At 42.7% G+C, this 22,925-nt stretch overlaps 1 protein-coding gene and 1 long non-coding RNA gene across 10 annotated transcripts in view; one reads left to right on the top strand and one right to left on the bottom strand.

The window, feature by feature from the left end:
• Positions 1–22,925, top strand: part of LOC308485078 — an 84,591-nt gene that overhangs the window by 34,076 nt on the left and 27,590 nt on the right. Inside the window, exon 3 of one of the 5 annotated variants that reach the window (XR_013990317.1) lies at positions 19,645–19,820. The exons of the other annotated variants lie outside the window; for them this stretch is intronic. This is a non-coding gene — a long non-coding RNA (uncharacterized lncRNA). Of the gene's footprint in view, positions 1–19,644; positions 19,821–22,925 lie in introns of those variants that run through there. 5 annotated transcript variants of the gene reach the window in all.
• EMCN (endomucin) overlaps positions 10,615–22,925 on the bottom strand; it is a 45,433-nt gene continuing 33,122 nt past the window's right edge. For 4 of the 5 annotated variants that reach the window (XM_081020406.1, XM_081020407.1, XM_081020408.1 and 1 more), the window contains exons 11-14: positions 17,500–17,561; positions 14,399–14,477; positions 13,783–13,859; positions 10,615–12,604 (exon numbers count right to left, since the gene is read on the bottom strand). In XM_081020406.1, the coding sequence (XP_080876532.1) occupies positions 13,832–13,859; positions 14,399–14,477; positions 17,500–17,561 (169 nt within the window). In that variant the 3' untranslated portion in view covers positions 10,615–12,604; positions 13,783–13,831. The remainder of the gene's footprint in view (positions 12,605–13,782; positions 13,860–14,398; positions 14,478–17,499; positions 17,562–22,925) is intronic. The other variant, XM_081020410.1, reaches the window with a different exon arrangement.

Raw genomic sequence — 22,925 nt, 5'->3', positions numbered from 1 at the left:
ATTGAAGTGGCTCTGAATAATATCAAAGAGGCTGACAATTCAGTAATGCAGATGCAGGCGAAAAGGCAGCGGGAAATCTGGCATTTGCTGAAAACTGCTTGCACCCAGAGTTCTGCCAAATCTCCTGTTAGTTCCAACGTGGATGGCACAATTACATCCTCGGTGCCTGCATCGCTCTCGCAGACATCACCAGGAAATGCGCTTCAACCTCTTTCTTCTATGGAAACATCTAGGAATGTGCCACCATTTGCACATTTGATAGAAGAAAATCTAAGCTACCTTGACAATTTTAGCACTATTATACAAAAAGCAAAACGTGACCAGAGTAACAGCATGATGAGTCTCGATTCGAATTGGCTAAATTAGCTGAGTGTGTGAACAGAACTTGGAGAATTTGCAGGTGTGCTCTGTGCGCATTTGTCCCGTCCTGGATTTATGATCACCTCCTAAATGCAACTGCCACTGCCTGAGAACCTTGCAGTTGAGGATGGCATTTTCATACCTGCTAAATCGTTCTTCTAAATCCAGGTTTGAGTGGCTCCAATCCTCTAGTAGAGTCCTGCAGCTGCTGTAGTCAGTCAGCGGCCTTCCACCCTTTTGCAACAGACATCAAGGTCTGCTGATTATCTTCAGAATTTCTCTTTCTCTTTAATTAATTGAGACCTTGTCAGACGTTGCCATGCTATATTTGTCCATTCCTGCTGGGATTTCTCAGAAAGTTGGCTGCCCCTGCTTTTCACACTAAGATGTATAGTCCTGATGGAGTCATGGGGGCATATAGTGCAATGTAATGAACTGTACAAAGAAATGATATAAATTGCCCTACCTGTAGTTACTGAAGTCTACTAAGGCAGGAACTAGAGAGAAGACATGGAAAAGTCTGTAAATAGTTTGTAACATGGTTCATGAATTGGTTCCCCCTTTTCTCTCTGGTTCCTTAAAAAATGATTGATATTCTTTCAGCATGGGTGGGGAATCTATTGCCCTTCAGATGTACTTCCAACCCCATCAGTCCTAGCCAATTGTTTGAGAAGATGGGAGTTGTAGTCCAACATCGTATGTGAAGGGCCACAGGTCCACCATCCCTGTAACATGGAATATTTTGATTATATATAATCTATTTTTAAATATGTTGCTTTTTGTATTACCTGACTTCAACCTAACTAGGGTGGGTTACAAATGTAAAAAAAAATAATGAATAAAATGATCCTAATCAGCAAAAAACACACACAAAAAAACAAAAAACAAAAAACAGTGCTACTGGAGAATAGTTTCTCAAAAAACAACAACCACCACCCAGGATGTGGAGCAACTGAGTACAAATGCACATGCACAGAAAATCAGAGAGCTCAAGGAATGGGGAAAACTGTTTTCATTGTGAAAGGGGAAGTGGCTCCATTTCCTTTGTTACTCTACGGTTGCCCTGGCTGATGGGAGTTGTAGTCCAAAACAACTGGAGGGCATCGGATTGCTGAGAACTGCCTTGTAGTAACTTGATACAACCAGCTCAGTATTTTTTAACTAACTGGCAGCAATCCTCAAGGGGTTCAGGATGGGATTTCAGGCAACTCTACCTGCAGATGCCGAGCATTGAATCTGGGGCATGCAAAGCATGTACTCTACTACTGAGCTATGGTCCATATGTTGCATCTCTCCTCCATGGTCTGGGATTTGTATTTTCACAGTTCTGCTGCAGATCATTATTCTGAGTCTCCAGTTCAGGGAATTTTCCTTTTCTCCCACGCCCACTTCCTCCCCTGCATTCTGCACAGTCTGAGGAGCACAGGTGAATTTAAATCTTTCACAATGTTCAGATCCTTAATGCTGCCTATAACTCTTTGCTGCAATCCATCAGATATGCTGTTTGTATATATTCTAGAATAATTAATGCAGCTTCAAAAGTGCAGAGAAACAGCCAATTTGCACATCAGACCAGGATAAGCAAAGGCGGAATGCATTTGCATAATGGCTACCACTTGGCTAGATTTAATGTTGGCTCTGAATACCAACAGCCTATTAATAATCCTATTCCTGAAGCTGCTGCTGAAAACCGAATGGGTCTGGAGTCTCATCTGAACATAATTAAAGACCCTTGGAGAAAAATATTAGAGCATACCAGCAAACCCTTCCTTTTCTGAGCACTTCCCACTTAGAATATGTGAATATTTTTGGGAAACATCAGTGACGGGTGAAGCTCTTTGGCTTGATTTGAAATCAGCTTGGTAATTTTGAGGTTTGTTGGTCAGCATTTTGTGTGTGTGTGTATGTCGGGGGGGGGGGGGCTTCCGTTTTCCCTTCTGAGAGTTCTATGCTGGCATGTAGTATCAGTATTCTAGAATCATAGAATTGTATAGCTGGAAGGAACCACGAGGGCCATCTAGTCCAACTTCCTGAAATGCAGGAATCTTCTGAGCACAATTCAAAGTGTTGGTGTTGACCTTTAAAGCCCTAAACGGCCTTGGCCCAGTATACCTGAAGGAGCGTCTCCACCCCCATCATTCTGCCCAGACACTGAGGTCCAGTTCCGAGGGCCCTCTGGCAGTTCCCTCGCTGCGAGAAGCAAAGCTACAGGGAACCAGGCAGAGGGCCTTCTCGGTAGTGGCACCCGCCCTGTGGAACGCCCTCCCATCAGATGTCAAAGAGATAAACAACTACCTGACATTTAGAAGACATCTGAAGGCAGCCCTGTTCAGGGAAGTTTTCAATGTGTGACATTTTGATGTATTTTTAATCTTTGTTGGAAGCCGCCCAGAGTGGCTGGGGAAACCCAGCCAGAAGGGCGGGGTACAAATAAATTATTATTATTATTATTATTATTATTATTATTATTATTATTATTATTGTGCCCCGTGTGGGGCTTGAACCTACAATCTCATGCTCTACCAACTGAGCTATCCCATCAATACTGACCGAAGTCAGTCCCAAAGGAGCATTCAGTTTATGCTCTAGTAGTAGACCAGAGTGAGAAGGTTCTCTCTCAGGTCCACTCCCAGTTCCTGCACCCCTGACAAAGTCAGCTGGCTAATCCAGTTAGCTCCTGGGAAGGGCCCTGTGTTGCAGCACAACCACCCACCCTCCGGGTTAGAGAAAGATCCCAGAGCCCCATGGGGCATGCGGAATCTTATCCAGCTCTTGCTCTGAAAGATATCTCTAAATCCCTCATCTGGTTGTTTCAGCTTGATTTCTTGTGGAGGAAGTCTAGACAAATCATGCCTTTAGAGAAATGAAGGGGAGACACACGTCTTTTTGAGAATGAACGTATATTTTTTTTTCCAGCAGCAGACAAGCTCCTTCCATTTTCACACGAGAAGTCAGATCTATCATTTCCTTTAAGTGCTCTCTCTTTCACTGCAGCACAATGGTGTATAATTTCTAATGATGGGCATGAATAAAAGTATGAAATGAAAACTCTGCGATGCCCCGGAAGAACTCCTTGAAGACCAATTTAAGCATTTTAGATGGACACTTTCAGAAGGCATTGTCCCTGATGAAAAAGGGGAAATACCCCAAAATCAGCCGGAGATAGCTAATAAACTAAAAGCTGTAGCGCTCGTGTGCAGAGCCCAGACAGTTCACAGACAGCAACCAGCTTCAACAAAGGTTGAAAGCGAATGGAAACTTTTCAAGCTTGAGCACCCGACTCCAACTACTCATCCAGGTTCTATCCTCTTGTAAAAAATGGTGAAGATACTGTTTAAATTGTAATGGGTTGTATTCAACTATATCCTACTCGGAGTAGACCCATTGAAGTGAATGTGTTGAATAGTGGGAAAGATGGACGAAGGACACAGCTCTGTTGGATTCACAGCTCTTTATTGCAGCAGTTAGAACTGCTCCTGGAATCAGACTGACTGCAACCTGGCTGGCTGCTTTATAGAATACTAAGTAACTTGAAACAGTAACAACTCACAACTAGCTAACCAATCAGGAGCGACAGTTTTCAATCCTTCATTTACATACTGGTGGCCCTGAGTGAGAACTGCCACTAATCTTAATACATAACAGAATGAACCTAAGTTGGTAATATCTATTAACTTCAATGGGTCTACTCTGAGCAGGTGTGGTGTTGTTTACCACCCTGTGTTTTTAACAATGTACATGAGATGCCTTGGAAGGGCTTGCCCTAAGTGAAATCATTGACATACTGGAAATGAGTAATATTTGGGGGCAGGATTAGCAATTACTTTAAATACGTTATAGAGATTGCCCCCCTGCATAATGGTAGGGGGTTGCCTCTTTCAGGTAGTTCATATTTCCAGGTAGCATGCAAGTGAGTCAAAGACCAGCTTTAGACCGTTTGCTTATTATCACACAATGGTTACAGCTTATTTACAAAGACAGGAGAGGTCTGCTGGAGAATAAGACAGTAGCTTCCATGTGAGTCAGCCCCATTTAATTCAATGGCACTCATTTCTGAGTCAATGGTGATACGAATGCCCTGTAAATGTTCTTTCTGAGGTTGACGAATGAATGCTGGATGCCAGGTCTCCATGCGTTAAGCATGGAGCTTAAGTTCATTTTTTAAAAAAGATATTTATTAAGGTTTTCAAAATATTACAAAATAAAAAAAAGAAAAAAGAAAAATACAAAATAAAAATAGTTAAAAACAATTCAGTCTTTCAATCACTTATCTTTCATTTGCTTATTTCCCGGACCTCCTCACGCCTCCCTTTTCTGTATTCGAATTCAGTTTGTTAGTTCAGCAAATCCCTCCCCTCTTTGTTTATCCTAATCTTCAATCTTAAAGTATTGTAACATTAGATTTTTACCTATTAATAGTCCATTTTTTTCATATTCCCTTATAACATTACAGCTAGAAACCACTTAGTTTCTATCCAACATCATTCTAACATTCATTAATTTTACAATATTTCTGTAAATAGTCTTTAAACTTTTTCCAATTTTCTTCCACCCACTCTTCTCCCTGGTCTCGGATTCTGCCAGTCATTTCTGCCAGTTCCATATAGTCCATCACCTTCATCTGCCATTCTTCCAAGGTGGGTAGATCTTGTGTCTTCCAATACTTTGCAATAAGTATTCTTACTGCTGTTGTGGCATACATAAATAAAGTCCTATCCTTCTTTAGCACCAATTGGCCGACTATGCCCAACAGGAAGGCCTCTGGTTTCTTTAGAAAGGTATATTTAAATACCTTTTTCATTTCATTATAGATCATCTCCCAGAAAGCCTTAATCTTTGGGCACGTCCACCAAAGGTGAAAGAATGTACCTTCGTTTTCCTTACATTTCCAACATTTATTATCGGGCAAATGATAGATTTTTGCAAGCTTGACTGGTGTCATGTACCACCTGTATATCATTTTCATAATATTCTCTCTTAGGGCATTACATGCCGTAAATTTCATACCTGTAGTCCACAACTGTTCCCAGTCAGCAAACATAATGTTATGTCCAACATAAGCATGGAGCTTAAGTTCTATGGAGGCTTGAACATTTTTATTTTGCCTGACTGAAAAAATAAAATAAAATTCAAAACCAAAGGGGGAGAATCAACTAATGTGGAGAAGCCAGTGTGCGCTATAAAACAGGATTATCGGTTTGCAACAGATGTCACCGAGATAGCGGAACATATCCCTGAAGCAGATGCCTTATTATTGCAAAGACCTTTCTCTGAAGTGATCTTAGCAATAGGGTACTTCTTAAGATCAGGAAATACTTTCTGGAACAGCATATTAAAAAACCCCCTGAATGAATCAAGTAAGCTGAACTGAGTAAAGGATGATTAATGGAGAAAGACCTTATTTGCACTACATGTAACTTTTGATAGGAAAAAAGTATGCTCTCAATCAGCTTACTACACATTCAGTCTGTATGCAACCATGATCCCATGCATATTCATGTGCAAGTCATCGCCATTAGTCCTGTGGTGCAGACTTCCAAGGATGCTTGCATATAGAGCTGTGGCTTTATGGCAGACCTCTTGTGTCAAGGTTGATCGCTTGATTAATAGTATTTGATGACTGGCAGCTATTAGATCTAAGATGCCCTACTGCTTTTTTGGGTGGGTGCCAAAGGGAATAGCTAAGCAAATCCCTTCTGCTTGGTAGCTGATTTCTGATCTTCCTGGTAGCTGATATTATTGTCGATCGTAATTTCATGTGGCTCAGTTGCATTGTGTGAACTATTTTGTGGAATAGGTACCCTACACGGATATCGGTTGACATAAGGCAGGATAGAAATATTTTACAAAATATGAAATATGAAATTTGATTTCAGCTAGAGAAGGAGGAAGGAGGAAGGAGGAAGGAGGAAGGAGGAAGGAGGAAGGAGGAAGGAGGAAGAAGTTACCCTTTAGTGCAGGCTTCCTCAACCTCGGCCCTCCAGATGTTTTTGGCCTACAACTCCCATGATCCCTAGCTAGCAGGACCAGTGGTCAGGGATGATGGGAATTGTAGTCTCAAAACATCTGGAGGGCCGAGGTTGTAGAAGCCTGCTTTAGTGTACCTAGCAGTCAAATAGATTCTTAGGAGGGCTAAATGCTATTGCTTTTAGGGAATTCGGTGTTGTCTACCTTGTTGTTGTCAGTGTGCATCTCCCTATTGTACATATTTCTCTCGAGGTTTTGAAGCAGAGGCTGGATGGTCACTGTTGTAGTAAGGGATATCCTGCATCAGTAGAGGATTGAACTAGATGACCTTTTGGAGCCTTTCCAACTCTATGATCATGGGATTTCATGCAGATATTATGCACACAAAAAGAAAATTTATTTACTTATGTAGGTTCTCGAGCATCTGTTGCAGGTGTGGGAAAACCCTTTGACTCCGTGGGCCAGATCCTTATCAGGATTAGCCTTGATAGAATGTGGGACCACCCATCTGTCAATCACTTGATCTCACAATGATGGCACCATTTGGTGCTTTGAATGCCCAAACTTGCAGCTTCAAAGCACTTTGCTAGCAGCAAGGTGCTGATGAAACAAAGGTCTCCCCCACTGCCTGTAACCCTGCAAATTTGCTGCTTGTTGTACGCATTACCAAATTAGAAGGGACTGTTCATCTGACTCATTATAAGGCAGGTTCTTCACCGATATTGCCATTCATCGAATTACCTCAAATGCATAAATATGATGAATGACAAATTAGAAATAATCACATCTCCCTTGCCACAAGGCTAGAATATGCTTAGATAGAAATAATGGCAAAATGCTCAGTTCCAGTTACCTTACCAGCTGCCACAGTTACCAGCAATTCCTGCAAACTAAAGGTCAGAGCCTGCACACTGCACCATCTAGTGTTTAGCGAGAGCATCTTCAGGTTGGCCCGCCAATAACTCAGTTTTCAAAGAAAGCCAATGCCCTGCTGAGATTGCAGGTTCTTATTCATTGGAAGATTAACTGACATGAACATAAGGCTGTCACCAGTATTCACTTGGAAACAGCAGATTGCCCTGTGTCTTTCTGAATGTTATCAATGCAGAAGGCAAGAGAGGAAAACGACACACCAGAAAATACGTTCAAGGCCATTACAAGCCGTTTCACTTCACAATGAAATGAACACACACACACACTCCTTAACCCATCTGTTAATGAGACTGTCAATAAGCTTTTAGCATTGTTATATGGCAGGGTTGAGGAGGAGGTACTAATGAGATTGATGGCTATGCTTAGGCCTGTTAAGAAAGAGAATGAAGGAAGGAGCATGAACAATACACATTCTGTAATCCATTTTGGGTCCTGCATCAAAAGACTGCAAACGGCTGCTACTTTTATGGCTAGGAAAAAAGTATGTGCAGGAAGTTGGCAAGCAATTGCACAGAAATCAATGAATTTCGCTGTCATGGTTTCTCTTTAAAAAATACTGCCCTGTCTTTTTTATATATCTGGCATGACACAGACATTTAGCATGCAGGTTTTGCATATCTGCGAAATGCCTGGCACCTTGGGATGAAAATGGTATGCAAATGTGCAGCAAAGTGAGTTTGCCTGAGCAAACATTTAATAAGACTTCATAATTTCCCATTTGCGTTTTCCCACCCCCAACAGCAATAATGGGGATTTTATTGACTTAATTTAGATGTGTGTATCTTGGTTCAACAGCTAAGCCTTGTAGGATGTCTGGTGTAGGGAAGGCTGCTGTGGAGGGCATATTCATATTGGGTTGGTTCACCTTTGTGAACCAAAGGACATGTATGCAGAATTGGAAAGGTAAAGCATTTACTTTTTCCTTCTAGAGTTACTCTAGGACATGGGTAGGCAAACTAAGGCCTACTAAATCTGGCCCATGGATGGTCCAGAAATCAGCGTGTTTTTACATGAGTAGAATGTGTCCTTTTATTTAAAATGCATCTCTGGGTTCTTTGTGGGGCCTGCCTGGTGTTTTTACGAGTAGAATGTGTCCTTTTATTTAAAATGCATCTCTGGGTTCTTTGTGGGGCATAGGAATTTGTTCATTCCCCCCCCCAAAAAAAAATATAGTCTGGCTCTCCACAAGGTCTGAGGGACAGTGGACCGGCTCCCTGCTGAAAAAGTTTGCTGACCTCTGCTCTAGGAAATATGATCAGCCTAGGTCATTGTCATACACAGATACAGCCAGGGATTAATTTGAACTGAGGGCCTTATCCTGGTGCCCTCAAAAATGAATTAACAACATAAACTTCACTGCTGCACATGTACAGAAACATTTTCTGGGATGTCTGGGTGGTTTTTTTTGGGGGGGGGGGTGCCTGGGTAGAAAAAGTGAGAATGGGATGTTTGTGCAAATTCTCCAAATGGTAGAAATTCCTTTGAAGGAATAGGAGTCTCTTATCAATGTTCAGTTCCCTTAATAAACTACAGTTCCCATAATTCTTTGGGGGAAGCCATACCTGTTTAATGCAGTATGATGATGCTTTAAATGTGTAGTGCAAATGGGGCCAAAATCTCCTTCTGATCCTTTAAAGCCCTGCTTTTGCCTAGTGTACTGAATTACCATAACCCAATAATATTATTTGTTATAGTACCTTCCTGGGTTTGTGATGTGATGTTTTTATAAGTGCATGTGCAATGTTAAGGTAAAATAAAATAGCAGAGAATGGTATTGCTACAACATGAACCTATTGAAAAACTTTGAGATGCTTACAAGGAAAGTACTGTGGATTGGATTAAGTATACCAGAATTTTTGTAGCAATATTTAGATACAACAGAAAACTCACAATATCCTACCTGAACACAATGGTTGCTGGCTTTCTGGAGCAGCTCTATTTAAAAACATCTAATATTTATTTATCCTTCTTCAAGTATAATCCCTTAAATAAGGTTTGGCTTCTGTTGAGATAATCTGTTCAGTTCTGAGTGAGAAATCTTTCCGATTTTGTATCCTTGTTTGCATAATGCTTGCAGTAGACAACAAAGTTAGCTGAAAGTGTAGATAAAACTATAGGGATTACCTTAAAGCATTTGCAAATTGCCACATCCGTGCCCTTTATGTGAGATTTGTAAGAAGCTCAGTGACAACTAAGCTGAAAAGCAACAGAGGATAAGGAATTTCTAGCACAATAAATCATCCTCACTTCTCAATTTCGAAAGCACTGAGGCAGGTTTGGGCGATTATAAAACCAGGAGGCTTAACCTTTCCCATAATGACAAGAGAGTTGAAGTCTTAACCAGTTCTGCCTTCCATACAGCACTCATTATCAAATATTTACCTGCATTGCAGAATTTGGATCCAGGTTTAAAATTCCACAAGTGGGATGGCTGAAGAAGATTACCAGGATTTTCAGGGGTGGTGCTGTGCCGAAAGCTGCCCTCATAAATCGCTGTTGTTATTATTTAAATGTGTATACCACCCTATACCCTCAGGTCTCAGGGCAGTTCTCAACAATATAACCCCCCCCCCCAAATCCTCTGCAAATAAGCCCTTGTTTCCCCTCCTGTTTCTCAGGGCACTGACAAAAATCTCCTCAGCTGCCTCAAATGTAAAATAAGCACAACAAAACCTATGTACCTTGCCCATGAGATTTGCTTCAGGGTTTTCTCTCCCCCCTGCTAATGTTCAAATGCAAACACCCCCCCCCCCATGAATTGATAAGGGGGGAGATGCAGAAGAAACTTTCCACACACACCAGCCGTCCAAAGTGTCCCATCTTTTATTTAAGTAGATGGACACATGAAGAATTCAACCTTCATCTAATGCTAGTCACCTCTTGTCCTTCTACTCCCCTTTCCATGCCCACTACAGTGGTACCTCAGGTTACATATGCTTCAGGTTACAGACTCTGCTAACTCAGAAATAGTGCTTCAGGTTAAGAACTTTGCTTCAGGATGAGAACAGAAATCGTGCTCCGGCAGCGTGGCAGCAGCGGGAGGCCCCATTAGCTCTTTAGCTTCAGGTTAAGAACAGTTTCAGGTTAAGTACGGACCTCCGGAACGAATTAAGTACTTAACCTAAGCTACCACTGTACTACATATGCCCAGTCCATATTTAATTGGCATAACAGAATCAACAAAATCAGCAACCAAAGTTGCTCCTCATGAACAAATTCAAATACGTGTGGGTGTGAACTACTCTGGTCTAATTCATATGGGGGAAATATGGTATAAACAGCTAAATAATGCTCTTAATTTAGGAAAGCCCCAAGTGGAACCCAAGCTTAGGAGCATACTCAGCACCTCCTCAATTTCTCCAATACTCTATTTTTAATGCATTTATATCCCATCTCATGGCTTTGATGCACCATTTGCACATTTGATTTATTGCATTCACTTGCTCACATGGATCTCTGTACATCTTTTTTTTTGTTCCTGCCATATATAAGTAAATCAAACTAATGTATTACCCCCAAGCTTACAGAAACTTTATAATTTTAAAGAATAACAAATGTGGTAACACCAGGAACTGTGCACCTCCTCTGGGTGGAGCAGACACAGCAGGTGACAGCTTTAGAATCCAGCATGCCTTGGTCTATTCATTCAAAAAGTCATTTTTCCACCTTTGCCCTTGGAAAATGAAGCACAGCATTGCTGAGATCCAAAGACTGGCCTGTGGCATTTTCATTCGATCAAATAGCAAGGAATGTCAATCTCTCATCAGCCACTAAGAACAAATAAGTTTTAATGAGCTTGAGCTTTGGAAAGCTTTATCAAAGGAACTGGAACCATTTGTGATATTGGCACAGCTGACAAATTATGTAAAACTTGGACTGAGGTAACTGTAACCCTCAAGTTGTTGTTAGGCTCCAACTGCCATCAACCTCAGCCACTGCAGCACCATGGCCAACAATGAAGGATGATGGGAGTTGTGGTCCAGCAACATACTGATGGCCGCAGGATCTCCAATCCTGCATTGTGCCATAGTTTAAAATACTGTAAACAATGGTTTCATGGAATGAAGCAGCATGCTCTTTCCCTGTGGAAGTTCTTCCCCACTTCTGCTGCTGCCATGCCACAGATAAACCAAGCCATAGTCTGGTTTGTCGTGTTATCAAAACCTGAGCTCATACTTTGTTTTTTCCAAACAAACTATGAGTGGTAGGCTATGAATGAACCTTGGTTACCACTCATGGTTTGTTTGAGGGGAAACTAATCATCAGTACAGGTATGGGTGACATGATAAGGCAGAATTTGGCCTGCTTCATCCACAGCATAACAGCAGTGGGAGAGGAGTGCCATGGGAACTTTTGAGTAGGATGCACCTGGCAAGTTGCTAGTTCACAATAAACCATGGCTTGTTTTAAACTCCGGTTTATGTGATATATGAAGTAGGTCATTATCTGAAGAATTAGATATGTGCTTGAAGAACAGTTCAAGTAAAGCAGGGGGGAATTCTTCCCTGCAAACACACACTCCGTATGTGGTACTCTGCCCCAGATCACACAGCTGTCTGAAGAAGAAGAAGAAGAAGAAGAAGAAGAAGAAGAAGAGTTTGGATTTGATATCCCACTTTATCACTACCTGAAGGAGTCTCAAAGTGGCTAACATTCTCCTTTCTTTTCCTCTCCCACAACAAACACTCTGTGAGGTGAGTGAGGCTGAGAGACTTCAAAGAAGTGTGACTAGCCCAAGGTCACCCAGCAGCTGCATGTGGAGGAGCGGAGACGCAAACCCGGTTCACCAGATTACGACTCTACCGCTCTTAACCACCACACCACACCTCAACCACTGGGTCCCCCAACTACTGGGAGCAGAGTTTTTTGGGGGCACGGGGATGGAAAGTAAGGACACCAGTGTGCAGTTCTGCCTACACAAAGCCCTCCATGTGGTCCATGTGGTATGACTATTTTTGAAAAACTAGAAGTACAAGAAAATGTATTAACTTCCCCCCCCTTTACAGGCAGAACATTTTATATATATACAGAATTTCTCACCAACAGTTAAATATCGATTTGACATTAGTATTATAAAATGTGAACATTTCAGTGCTTTTACATACGGGGAAATCAATAAATATGTACTATACACCAGTTAACAGAGCCACTATAAAAAAATATAAAAACAGCAGGAATATAAGAGGGGAAAGTGGCAATTTGTAGATAAAACTATTATGAAGTAAGTGTGCACATTCTGTCTGTAAATGTGGAGATGCCATGAATCCACCCTGCTCCATTGGGATGTCCGCTTTGGTGAGTGACTCCTTCCAGGAGGAATTCATGAAACAGGATGTCTTCACACCTGAAACACGGCAATGTTGCACAGGGTTATTTATTACAGAAAGATTATTCTGGGTTCATAAAAGGAAGGTCAGCTAGGCTGCTTTTAGGGTGCTAAAAAAAAAAAAGAGCCCTGTTGTATCAAGCTGCAGTTATAAAGCTCAAATTCTTAGATGGAGTTGGTTCATTTGCAGATATGGGCAAATGGAGAGATGTAAATCCCCACCACTCTATCTTATCTTAACATCTCTAGGACAAGTGAATGTAGAAGCCAAGTCCTTCCTAACCACAACCTAAGAACCAGTTGAGACATTACCTACACTAGGCACGTCCAACTCCCAAGAGACTGCGATCTACTCCCAGTATAAAAATACTGGAAGTCATCTACCCTTGGGGGGGGGGAGAGGCCAAAGTTGTTGACCTTTTCTTTGGGGGGGAGCCAAATTTAAACCATGACGCAGCAGTAATGACTACTTCTGTATGCAAACTCGTCAGAAACAGATGATTGAAGTCTGCCCATTTAACGCAATGGAGGAACAAAGCGCGGGGGCGGGGCTTTCAATCCATTGTTTTTCTCTTCCACCAATCGATAGGGACCCCGTGATCAACCAAGATCAACCGTGATCATCCAGGGATCGACCTGTCAATCATGGTTGATCAGTTGGACATCCCTGACTTACACCATGACAAAGTATTCTGGTGGCAAGTTTTCTACCTCCTGGTTTTACTTCAAAAAGTTCATTGCATAAGTTGGGTGGGTCATCACACTTTGAATTCCTCCCCCTGTGATTCACACCCATGTCATTGCCAGTGGGAGTGAGTGAAGAAACTCATTGTTTGATGGTCTCAGCTGATGAAGTATTCTGCTTCATGATACAGCTGGGAGGTGCCATGTTACCTTTATGCAGTGTCTTATGAGGCCCAAGTTCAATTCTGCCCAGCTTCTACCTAAAACTTCCACAAACAACCTTCCATTTTCTTTCTCCAGGGCTTGTAAACCCCAATGTGCCAAAGCTCCAAACGGCACCATATCCACTTTGCCATTGTAGTTCAGGAACCCATAGCAGAATTTGCTCCAAACCCTTTGAAGGTTTATCTGAGAAAAGGGTTCTCTGCCTTTCCCACCAAAAAACATTTGATTAGCACTGAAAAGAAGAAATATCAAGGCCATGTTTAGCAAATGGAAGGTCTTCAACATACCCGTTTGTTGCCAAGGTGAGAAGAAGACGAATCATTCTGCTGCCGAGTTCTATTCTTCCCTTGAGAAGCCTGATCGCCTAAGAAATAGGAAGTGCATGTCAATTAATTGGGCACAAAGGCATAATCACACCAGAGTTTGCTGTATTAGCCATGTGCCATTGCAGTCAGTGGAGGAGAGCCACAGAAATGAGAGCTATCCAGAGAAATGTGGCCCACATATTAATCTAGTATGTCTGCATTGCATACAGATGCATAATTAGAAATGAGTTTAGTTACTCATTTGTAGTTCTAAAAAAAGGGGGGCGAAGGTTAATCTTTTCCCAAGTATAGGTAGCTCAGAGATATGTTTTGGACTACAACTCCCATCATCACTTATAGTTTGTGATGCTAGCTGGGGCTGATGGGAGTTGTAGTCCACTGCATCTGGAGGTCTCACCACATTGGCTTCCCCTGATGTAGCTCTACACACACACATATATATTCCACCACCACGGTAAGTGTCTTCTGGAAGTAACTTAAGCCCAACCTTCATGGCATCAATTTAGACCAAATTTCTAAGCACACAGTCAAATGCATGGACCTTGCCTGAAATCTTGTAACCAATGGGAGTACTCACATTGGTTTGAAGGGCTCCAGAGGTAACGACATGCCTAAAGGCAAGTCATATGAGGAAAGATTCAAGAAACTGGACATTCCTGGCCCAGAAGGAAAATAAATGTTAATGGGGAGTAGATATATATCGGAGATGTAGAGCATAATACGAAATCTTACTAAACTATATTAGGTGAAAACCAAATCTGCTTAGCACCATCAGCACACAGAATGCCAGAGGCTACAGATCCTGAGCAGGAAAGTGTTATTGTGCTAACATCCTGCTTGTAGACCCATCTGGTTGGCCATAGTGAAAACAGAATGCTGGCCTAGATAGGCCTTTGGTCTGATCTAGCGGGGTGCTTATTATGCTTACAAAGGCATTGTGCTGTCTCTTGAATCACAGTTAAGGAATTCAGGCCCCACACAGATATTGGTAACATCACTGGTGTATTAACAAGGTTTTATGGAGCTTTCTGGCAGGGCTCTTCATGCAGACCTGCAAGAGTTCTCCCCATCCCCCAGATCAAGGAAAATAGAGAGAGGATGGGTTGTTCTTTGGTTCAGGGGACAGTGCACAGTTAATTCACTGTCTTGAATATAAAACAGGTACTAGATGTGCCATCACTCAAAGATGACTGACGGGGTTAATAGCCTATGTTATCTTATGCCAAAAATAGGGATGGGTGAATCTGTAATTTTTCTCTTCAGTTCTAATACCTCTAATCTGAAGTTCAGTTCTCCACATTTCTGCATCAGTTAGTGATTTTTTTAAAAGTCGTCACAAAAATTCATCATCATTTTTACGCTAATTTCTCCTAATGTGCAATTTTGCCTAATATATTTTGCAAAGCAATTTCTCCTAACATTTGTGTGTTCTATTTTTACAAATACATGCATGTTGTTGTGCTTATTTACCCTAGTATATTACTTGGTGGGAGAATAGCACTGCCAAATTCAGAGAAGTGCGAATTTCAAAGCATGGTTGTGTTTTGGTTCATGCTTTGCTTTGGAAAATGTGGATGTAAAGATCACCTTTGCATGAGAACTGAATCAAATTTCATTCGCATCCCAAGTCAAGCAGCAACTGTGCGAACCAGAGCAGAGATAACCCATAACCATGGTTAAGTTTTCTTAAACCATGGTTATGTGTTAAATCTACACTGCAACACAGAACTAAGCTGTACCTTTTGGGCAGTTGCCCATCTTTCTGTGCATTTCCTGCTGTTATTGAACTGCTTTGACCTGGGTTGTGTACAGAACTCAAGAAATTAGCCTCGCTCCTTCAGAAGACACAGATAAAGGTGAATGTGATTACACATATGAAAAAGGAACATCCAAGGAGGATTTAGAGGGAGAAGAACCTTTACTTTCAAGCCCTTTTCCTGAAAAAAAACCCCTCAACATTCCACAGGACCTGAAAGGCAAAAGTGGATTTTATACTTATGGAAATGTGTATGAGCTGAAAAGGTATTAAACTTCTGAAAATTCAGCTGCAAAGTGTATTAAATATGAATCAAATTAGCTGGAGTGTGAGAGGGAAGCGGGGGAAAATAATGTTTCTCGAGTGGTTATGACTCAGTTCTCTTCCAAATATAGTATGCACACAACATTGTTCAGTAACGAGTTTATCAAGCTTTTGCTCTGCAAAAAGAGGACTCAGAGCCAAGGTGGAAGATTCAGAAGCTCCCAGAGGCATTAGAAGCTCATTCCCAATTTCCTAAAAAAATAAAGAATCTGTCAGAGTGATTCTCCTGTTGCTGCAAGTTAGACATCACCAAGGATAAGAGGAATACTTTGATAACTCTATAGTAGTATTTTTGGAACTGCGTTCTACTGAGTCCTAGAATTTTGGGAAGGTTTTATTAGGGATTTTTCAGTGGGATAATCAATCTTAGGGTCTGGTCTGAAGGAACCATCTTGCTGGAGCTTAGGTGTGGGTCTGGTCAGTGCAGGGATGACCGAGTCCCTGAGAACCACAGGTATAGTGTCTTGTACTGGTTGGACACAGAGGAATGATAGGAGGAACCAGCTGGGGAACCCCCAAGGGAAGAAGGCTCAGAGCCTGGGGAGTGCTGGTGGGACAACAAAGAGGTGAGAAGACTCAGAGCAGGTGTTGGAAGCTGAGGAGGCAACAGGGCTTAGTGAGCTGGGAAAGTCTGTGGTAGAAAGAGATCCAGAATCAGAGGCAGAAGCTGAAGCAGGAGGATGGGAGGAGAGAGGCCAAAAGGCAGAGATGAATCAGGCTGGTGAAGAGTCACAGGTGTCTCCCCTTCCCCCTTGTCTCCCAGAACCAGGAGTGCCATGAAAAGGGTGGAGGAGAGATGGGCGATGCACAGACACAGTATTTGATTGCTTGGGAAAAAATCCTAGCGAGGAAGCTGTGGGGAGACAGGGACCTTCAGTCTTAGCAACTGCTTCATGGGGGCAAGACCTACTGAATATGAGTTGCTGTGTTCATGAGGCCTAACACTCCTGTGCAGGTCGTGTTTTTGCTTATAAAGATTGAATTCCAACTTGCATGCCATGATTTACTGCTGGTTCGCTCCTATTATATACCTACTTGAGTTCTGTAATGGAAGGAAGGAGCAGGGCTGAACCAAGATATTTTGTTGCCTCAGGAGAAGGGCAAGATGGTGCCCCCTCCCACAGCATCCACTCACCTGAGGCAGCAGACTCATTCTGCCTCATGGTAGGGCCAGCCGTAGAGGGGAGGGATTGTAACGGTAAGTAAATAGAGAAAAGTATGACTGCTCTGGGGAGCCTCAGAGGTGTGCTAGGCATGGTGAGGATGTGCTGTGGGCATTGTTAGAGGGGCTGAGCTTCACGTTTTTTGACATGGGCTCCAAACCTCTTGCCCTATTCTGTAGCTTTTGAGAAACTTCCTGGGTGAGACTCAATTCACCCAGCAGAGACACTTACACACATAATTTAGAATATGCAAATTTAATGCAAATTTGTGTCACATGGGTCTCTGCCCCGAGTACACTCTTTTCATGCCCAGGCCAACTATGAAGTCTAATAGAAATGGTAATAGAAAAAAAGATGTTTCCTTTAAACTTAACCATTTTTTAAGAAACCCACCCTAGTTCCCAGTATAGGCAGCGATGAGCAATCATGACTTACCATTTTCTGGAGAAGTTGTCTTCACAGAAATAAGCTTCACATTCTCTTTATCCGATGGGGTTCTGTTGGGAAATGTTGAAGGTGTTTGGAGACATTTAAATCATGAGGGGGAAAGAGTACATTTCTAGAAGAGGGTTCAATTTAGCCAATCCAAGCAGTACATAAATACTGTATTTAAATAAATAAGTAAATGGATGACTGTGGTCAAGTTATTTCAATACAGGAATGGCCAGGACTGTCTTACCAACTGAAGTTGGTAAAAGAAACTCCTGGCCACTGAGGACACCTGCACCTTCTGGGATAGAGCTGGATGTTGCATTGAACAATAGTTATCTCACACTTTTCAGTGTATTTTTCCTTATCAGAAAAAAAAATATCAATTTTTTGGGGGAGGGAGGGATAGATTTGTTGCTCAAGAGCATGGAATCAACTTTAATTGTGCAACCTTAATCTGCCAATCTACGGTTGAATACTGCCCCCAAATAGCAAGAGTCTGGAAGTACCTCTTGTGAAGGAAACAAGTTCTGTATCAAAATGCATTTTCAAGGTGAATGCTCTCTAAGTTACTGTAAGCAGCAACTGCATTCTCTGAACCAGATAGGGACAGTAGAGTTTTGGAAAAACCAACTCTGTCTGAAAGAATAGCCAAACGGACTAAATTCATAATACTATTTGGCAAATACTGTTTGAAAAAGTTTGAAAAAGATGTTCCAGAGGTAACAGGGAGCTGAAAAAAGTTGTCAAGAATTTTATTGTAGTTAGAGAGTATAGCTTGGTATTTGGGTCAGCAGCAGAGGAATGTGCCAAACCTCTCCAGGAAGTCCACCTGAATCAGCAAATAAAGGACTTAATAAAGAAAAAGGCAACTTCTTCCTGCACATAATTGATTTCTTAAAAAAAAGTAAAAAAAATAAACAAGGATGGACAAGGTATGGGCCATTTGAGAACTCGGAACAGTCACTGCTGCTACAGAATTTAGGTGTGTATTGGCAATAGTAAGCTCCCTGGGACTCTTTCTGCCAAATACATTTACAACACGAAAGTTATTCATATTATAAGAAAGGGGATTTTGCGTGTTCAGACCCAGAGACCTCCCCCCTAAATAAGGACACACTTGACTCAAATTTTCATTTTGGTTTTTTGCAGAATTTAGGCCACAGCTTTATTGATTATAGAAGGTGAGTGGTTGCATAGGCTCTGGTTTGACTTGCTCCCTGCACTCTTGCAGGCAGCGCTGACCCAGGGCACCAGCATAGGTCAACCAAGGGTGACCCTGGGTAGGCAAAAAGTTGGGAACAGACTATGTTCACCACCCAGATGCCCCCCTGGACTCAGGCACGGGCACAATCCCCTCTCAGGGGTTGACCAAACCAGTTGAGTCCCTGGATTCCTTTAACGGAATACCCTTCACAAAGGAATGGCGAGACCGTTCTCCCATCCCTAACACCTGAACCAGTGCCTATCCACAACCTTACAAGTTGTGATGATTTGCTATGTGGCAGGTGAAACCCGAATAGCAACTGCCAATCAGCCAAGTGGGGAAATTTCTGCCATGCCCCTGCCCCAACGACAGACAACACACAACGTCATAGCAAGGTCAATCACAAAATGCCCTAAAAGTAGGGTGAGGTGGGCTGGTGTTCCGAATGCATGAGCCGACAGAGGAAGCTCTGGGTCATGTGCATGGGTATATATACGTCCCTTGATCCGTTTAGACTGCACCCCATTGGCCAGATTGAACCCAACATTAAGGGACCTACCAATTGGGTGTTGTGGCTGACCAATCTTACCCACCCACAACACAGGTGGTCGGTCTCCAAGTCTTACCGCAACACATACCCTCTTTTAGGGAGGACACAATTTGTATTAACGTGAGGAAGGACTTCTTGGCAGAATGAACAGCAAAGGCATGTTTGTTAGGGCAAATGGGATACTGTTCCAATAACTTCACTATGCCCTTCTGCCTGCCCTCTTACTTACTCCCATTCCAAGGAGTGGTCCTGAGGCTGCTGTAGCAGACTGTGAGGGTGCTGCTCACATGACCTCCTGGCAGCAGAGTTACTGCTGCTTACTGGGAGGGAGAAAGGGAGGGTGGGAAGGGTGAGGTGGTGGGGAGGTCCTGGCTGTCAGCTGCCTCCTCCTTAGCCTTCTAGAACTCAACAGGGAAGAAGATTCACACAGATCAACAGGGGTCAAAGTGAGAATTAGCTGGCACTATCTGTTGCTGAAAGTGAGAGCTGGACCATAAAGAAGGTTGATGGTCGAAGAATTGATGCTTTTGAATTATGGTGCTGGAAGAGACTCTTGAGAGTCCCATGGACTGCAAGAAGACCAAACCTATCCATTGTGAAGGAAATCAGCCCTGAGTGCTCACTGGAAGGACAGATCCTGAAGCTGAGGCTCCAATACTTTGGCCACCTCAGTAGTGAGAAGAGAAGACTCCCTGGAAAAGACCCTGATGTTGGGAAAGATTGAGGGCACAAGGAGAAGGGGAGGACAGAGGACGAGATGGTTGGACAGTGTTCTCATAGAATCATAGAATCATAGAGTTGGAAGAGACCACAAGGGCCATCGAGTCCAACCCCCTGCCAAGCAGGAAACACCATCAGAGCACTCCTGACATATGGTTGTCAAGCCTCTGCTTAAAGACCTCCAAAGAAGGAGACTCCACCACACTCCTTGGCAGCAAATTCCACTGTCGAACAGCTCTTACTGTCAGGAAGTTCTTCCTAATGTTTAGGTGGAATCTTCTTTCTTGTAGTTTGGATCCATTGCTCCATGTCCGCTTCTCTGGAGCAGCAGAAAACAACCTTTCTCCCTCCTCTATGTGACATCCTTTTATATATTTGAACATGGCTATCATATCACCCTTTAACCTCCTCTTCTCCAGACTAAACATGCCCAGCTCCCTTAGCCGTTCCTCATAAGGCATCGTTTCCAGGCCTTTGACCATTTTGGTTGCCCTCCTCTGGACACGTTCCAGTTTGTCAGTGTCCTTCTTGAACTGTGGTGCCCAGAACTGGACACAGTACTCCAGGTGAGGTCTGACCAGAGCAGAATACAGTGGCACTATTACTTCCCTTGATCTAGATGCTATACTCCTATTGATGCAGCCCAGAATGGCATTGGCTTTTTTAGCTGCCGCGTCACACTGTTGGCTCATGTCAAGTTTGTGGTCAACCAAGACTCCTAGATCCTTTTTGCATGTACTGCTCTCAAGCCAGGTGTCACCCATCTTGTATTTGTGCCTCTCATTTTTTTTGCCCAAGTGCAATACTTTACATTTCTCCCTGTTAAAATTCATCTTGTTTGTTTTGGCCCAGTTCTCTAATCTGTCAAGGTCGTTTTGAAGTGTGATCCTGTCCTCTGGGGTGTTAGCCACCCCTCCCAGTTTGGTGTCATCTGCAAATTTGATCAGGATGCCCTTGAGTCCATCATCCAAGTCGTTGATAAAGATGTTGAATAAGACCGGGCCCAAGACAGAACCCTGTGGCACCCCACTAGTCACTCTTCTCCAGGATGAAGAGGAACCATTGATGAGCACCCTTTGGGTTCAGTCAGTCAGCCAGTTACAAATCCACTGAGTGGTAGCATAGTCAAGACCACATTTTACCAGCTTCTTTACAAGAATATCATGAGGCACCTTGTCAAATGCCTTGCTGAAATCAAGGTAGGCTACATCCACTGCGTTCCCTTCATCTACCAGGCTTGTAATTCTGTCAAAAAACGAGATCAGGTTAGTCTGACATGACTTATTTTTCAGAAATCCATGCTGACTATTGGTGATCACAGCATTCCTTTCTAGGTGCTCACAGACTGTTTGCTTAATGATCTGCTCCAGAATCTTCCCTGGTATTGATGTCAGACTGACTGGGCGGTAATTATTTGGGTCCTCTCTTTTCCCCTTTTTGAAAATAGGGACAACATTTGCCCTCCTCCAGTCTGCCGGGACTTTGCCTGTTCTCCAGGAATTCTCAAAGATGACTGCCAGTGGTTCTGAGATCACATCTGCCAGTTCTTTTAATACACTTGGATGCAGTTCATCTGGCCCTGGAGACTTGAATACATCTAAACTAGCCAAGTATTCTTGTACTATCTCCTTAGTTATTCTGGGCTGTGTTTCCTCTGCTGAATCATTTGCTCCAAATTCTTCAGGTCAGGCATTGTTTTCTTTATCGGAGAAGACTGAGGCAAAGAAGGCATTGAGGAGTTCAGCCCTTTCTGTGTCCCCTGTTTGCATTTCACCATCTTCTCCTCTGAGTGACCCCACTGTTTCTTTGTTCTTCCTTTTGCTACGAACATACCCATAAAAGCCTTTTTTGTTGCTTTTAACCTCTCTAGCAAGCCTGAGTTCATTCTGTGCTTTAGCTTTTCTGACTTTGTGTCTACACGTGCTGGCTATTTGTTTGAATTCCTCTTTGGTGGTTTCCCCCCTTTTCCATTTTTTGTACACATCCTTTTTTAATCTTAACTCAGTTAAAAGTTCTTTAGATAGCCACCCTGGCTTCTTTAGGCACCTTCCATGTTTCCGTCTCATTGGTATTGCCTGAAGTTGTGCTTTTACTATCTCCCTCTTAACAAACTCCCAGCCATCATGAACTCCCTTTCCTTTTAGTATTACTGTCCATGGGATCTCACCCGGCACTTCCCTAAGTTTTATGAAGTCGGCTTTCTTAAAGTCAAGAAATTGAGTCCTAGTATGCTTGGCTGCTCCTTTCCGCTGTATAGTAAACTTCAGAAGAGCATGATCACTCGCGCCTAATGATCCTTCCACTTCTACCCCACTAACCAGGTCATCAACATTGGTTAGGACCAGATCTAAAATGGCTGTTCCTCTTATTGCTTCTCCCACTTTCTGGACAATGAAGTTGTCTGCAAGGCCAGTGAGGAATCTGTTTGACCTTATGCTCTTGGCTGAGTTTGACATCCAACAAATATCCGGGTAATTGAAGTCCCCCATTACTACTATCTCCCTTCCTTTTGCATGCTTGGCCATCTGTTCCAGGAAGGCATCATCTATGTCCTCCGTTTGGCTTGGGGATCTATAGTAAACTCCCACAATGAGGTCACTGTTATTCTTCTCTCCCTTAATTTTGACCCAAATGCTCTCACTTTGGCTTTGAGGTTCTAAATCTTGGATCTCTTCACAGGTATACACATCCCTGACATATAACGCCACTCCTCCTCCTTTCTTGTCTGGTCTGTTTCTCTGAAATAGATTGTATCCCCCCATTATTACATTCCAATCGTGGGACTTATCCCACCAGGTTTCAGTGATGCCTATTATGTCATATTTAGTTTGCTGTACCAAGACCTCAAGCTCATCTTGTTTATTTCCCATGCTTTGCGCATTAGTGTACAGACATTGAAGTCCATTAATCATTCCCCCGTGTCTCTTATTTAAGGATTTTTTCCTCCCACCACTA

This window comes from Podarcis pityusensis (genome assembly GCF_964106645.2).
Source record: "Podarcis pityusensis genome assembly, chromosome: 9".
NCBI classification, from domain to species: Eukaryota; Metazoa; Chordata; class Lepidosauria; order Squamata; family Lacertidae; genus Podarcis; species Podarcis pityusensis.
Note: the sequence above shows the minus strand (reverse complement) of the source record. Positions and strands in the feature narration are given on the sequence as shown.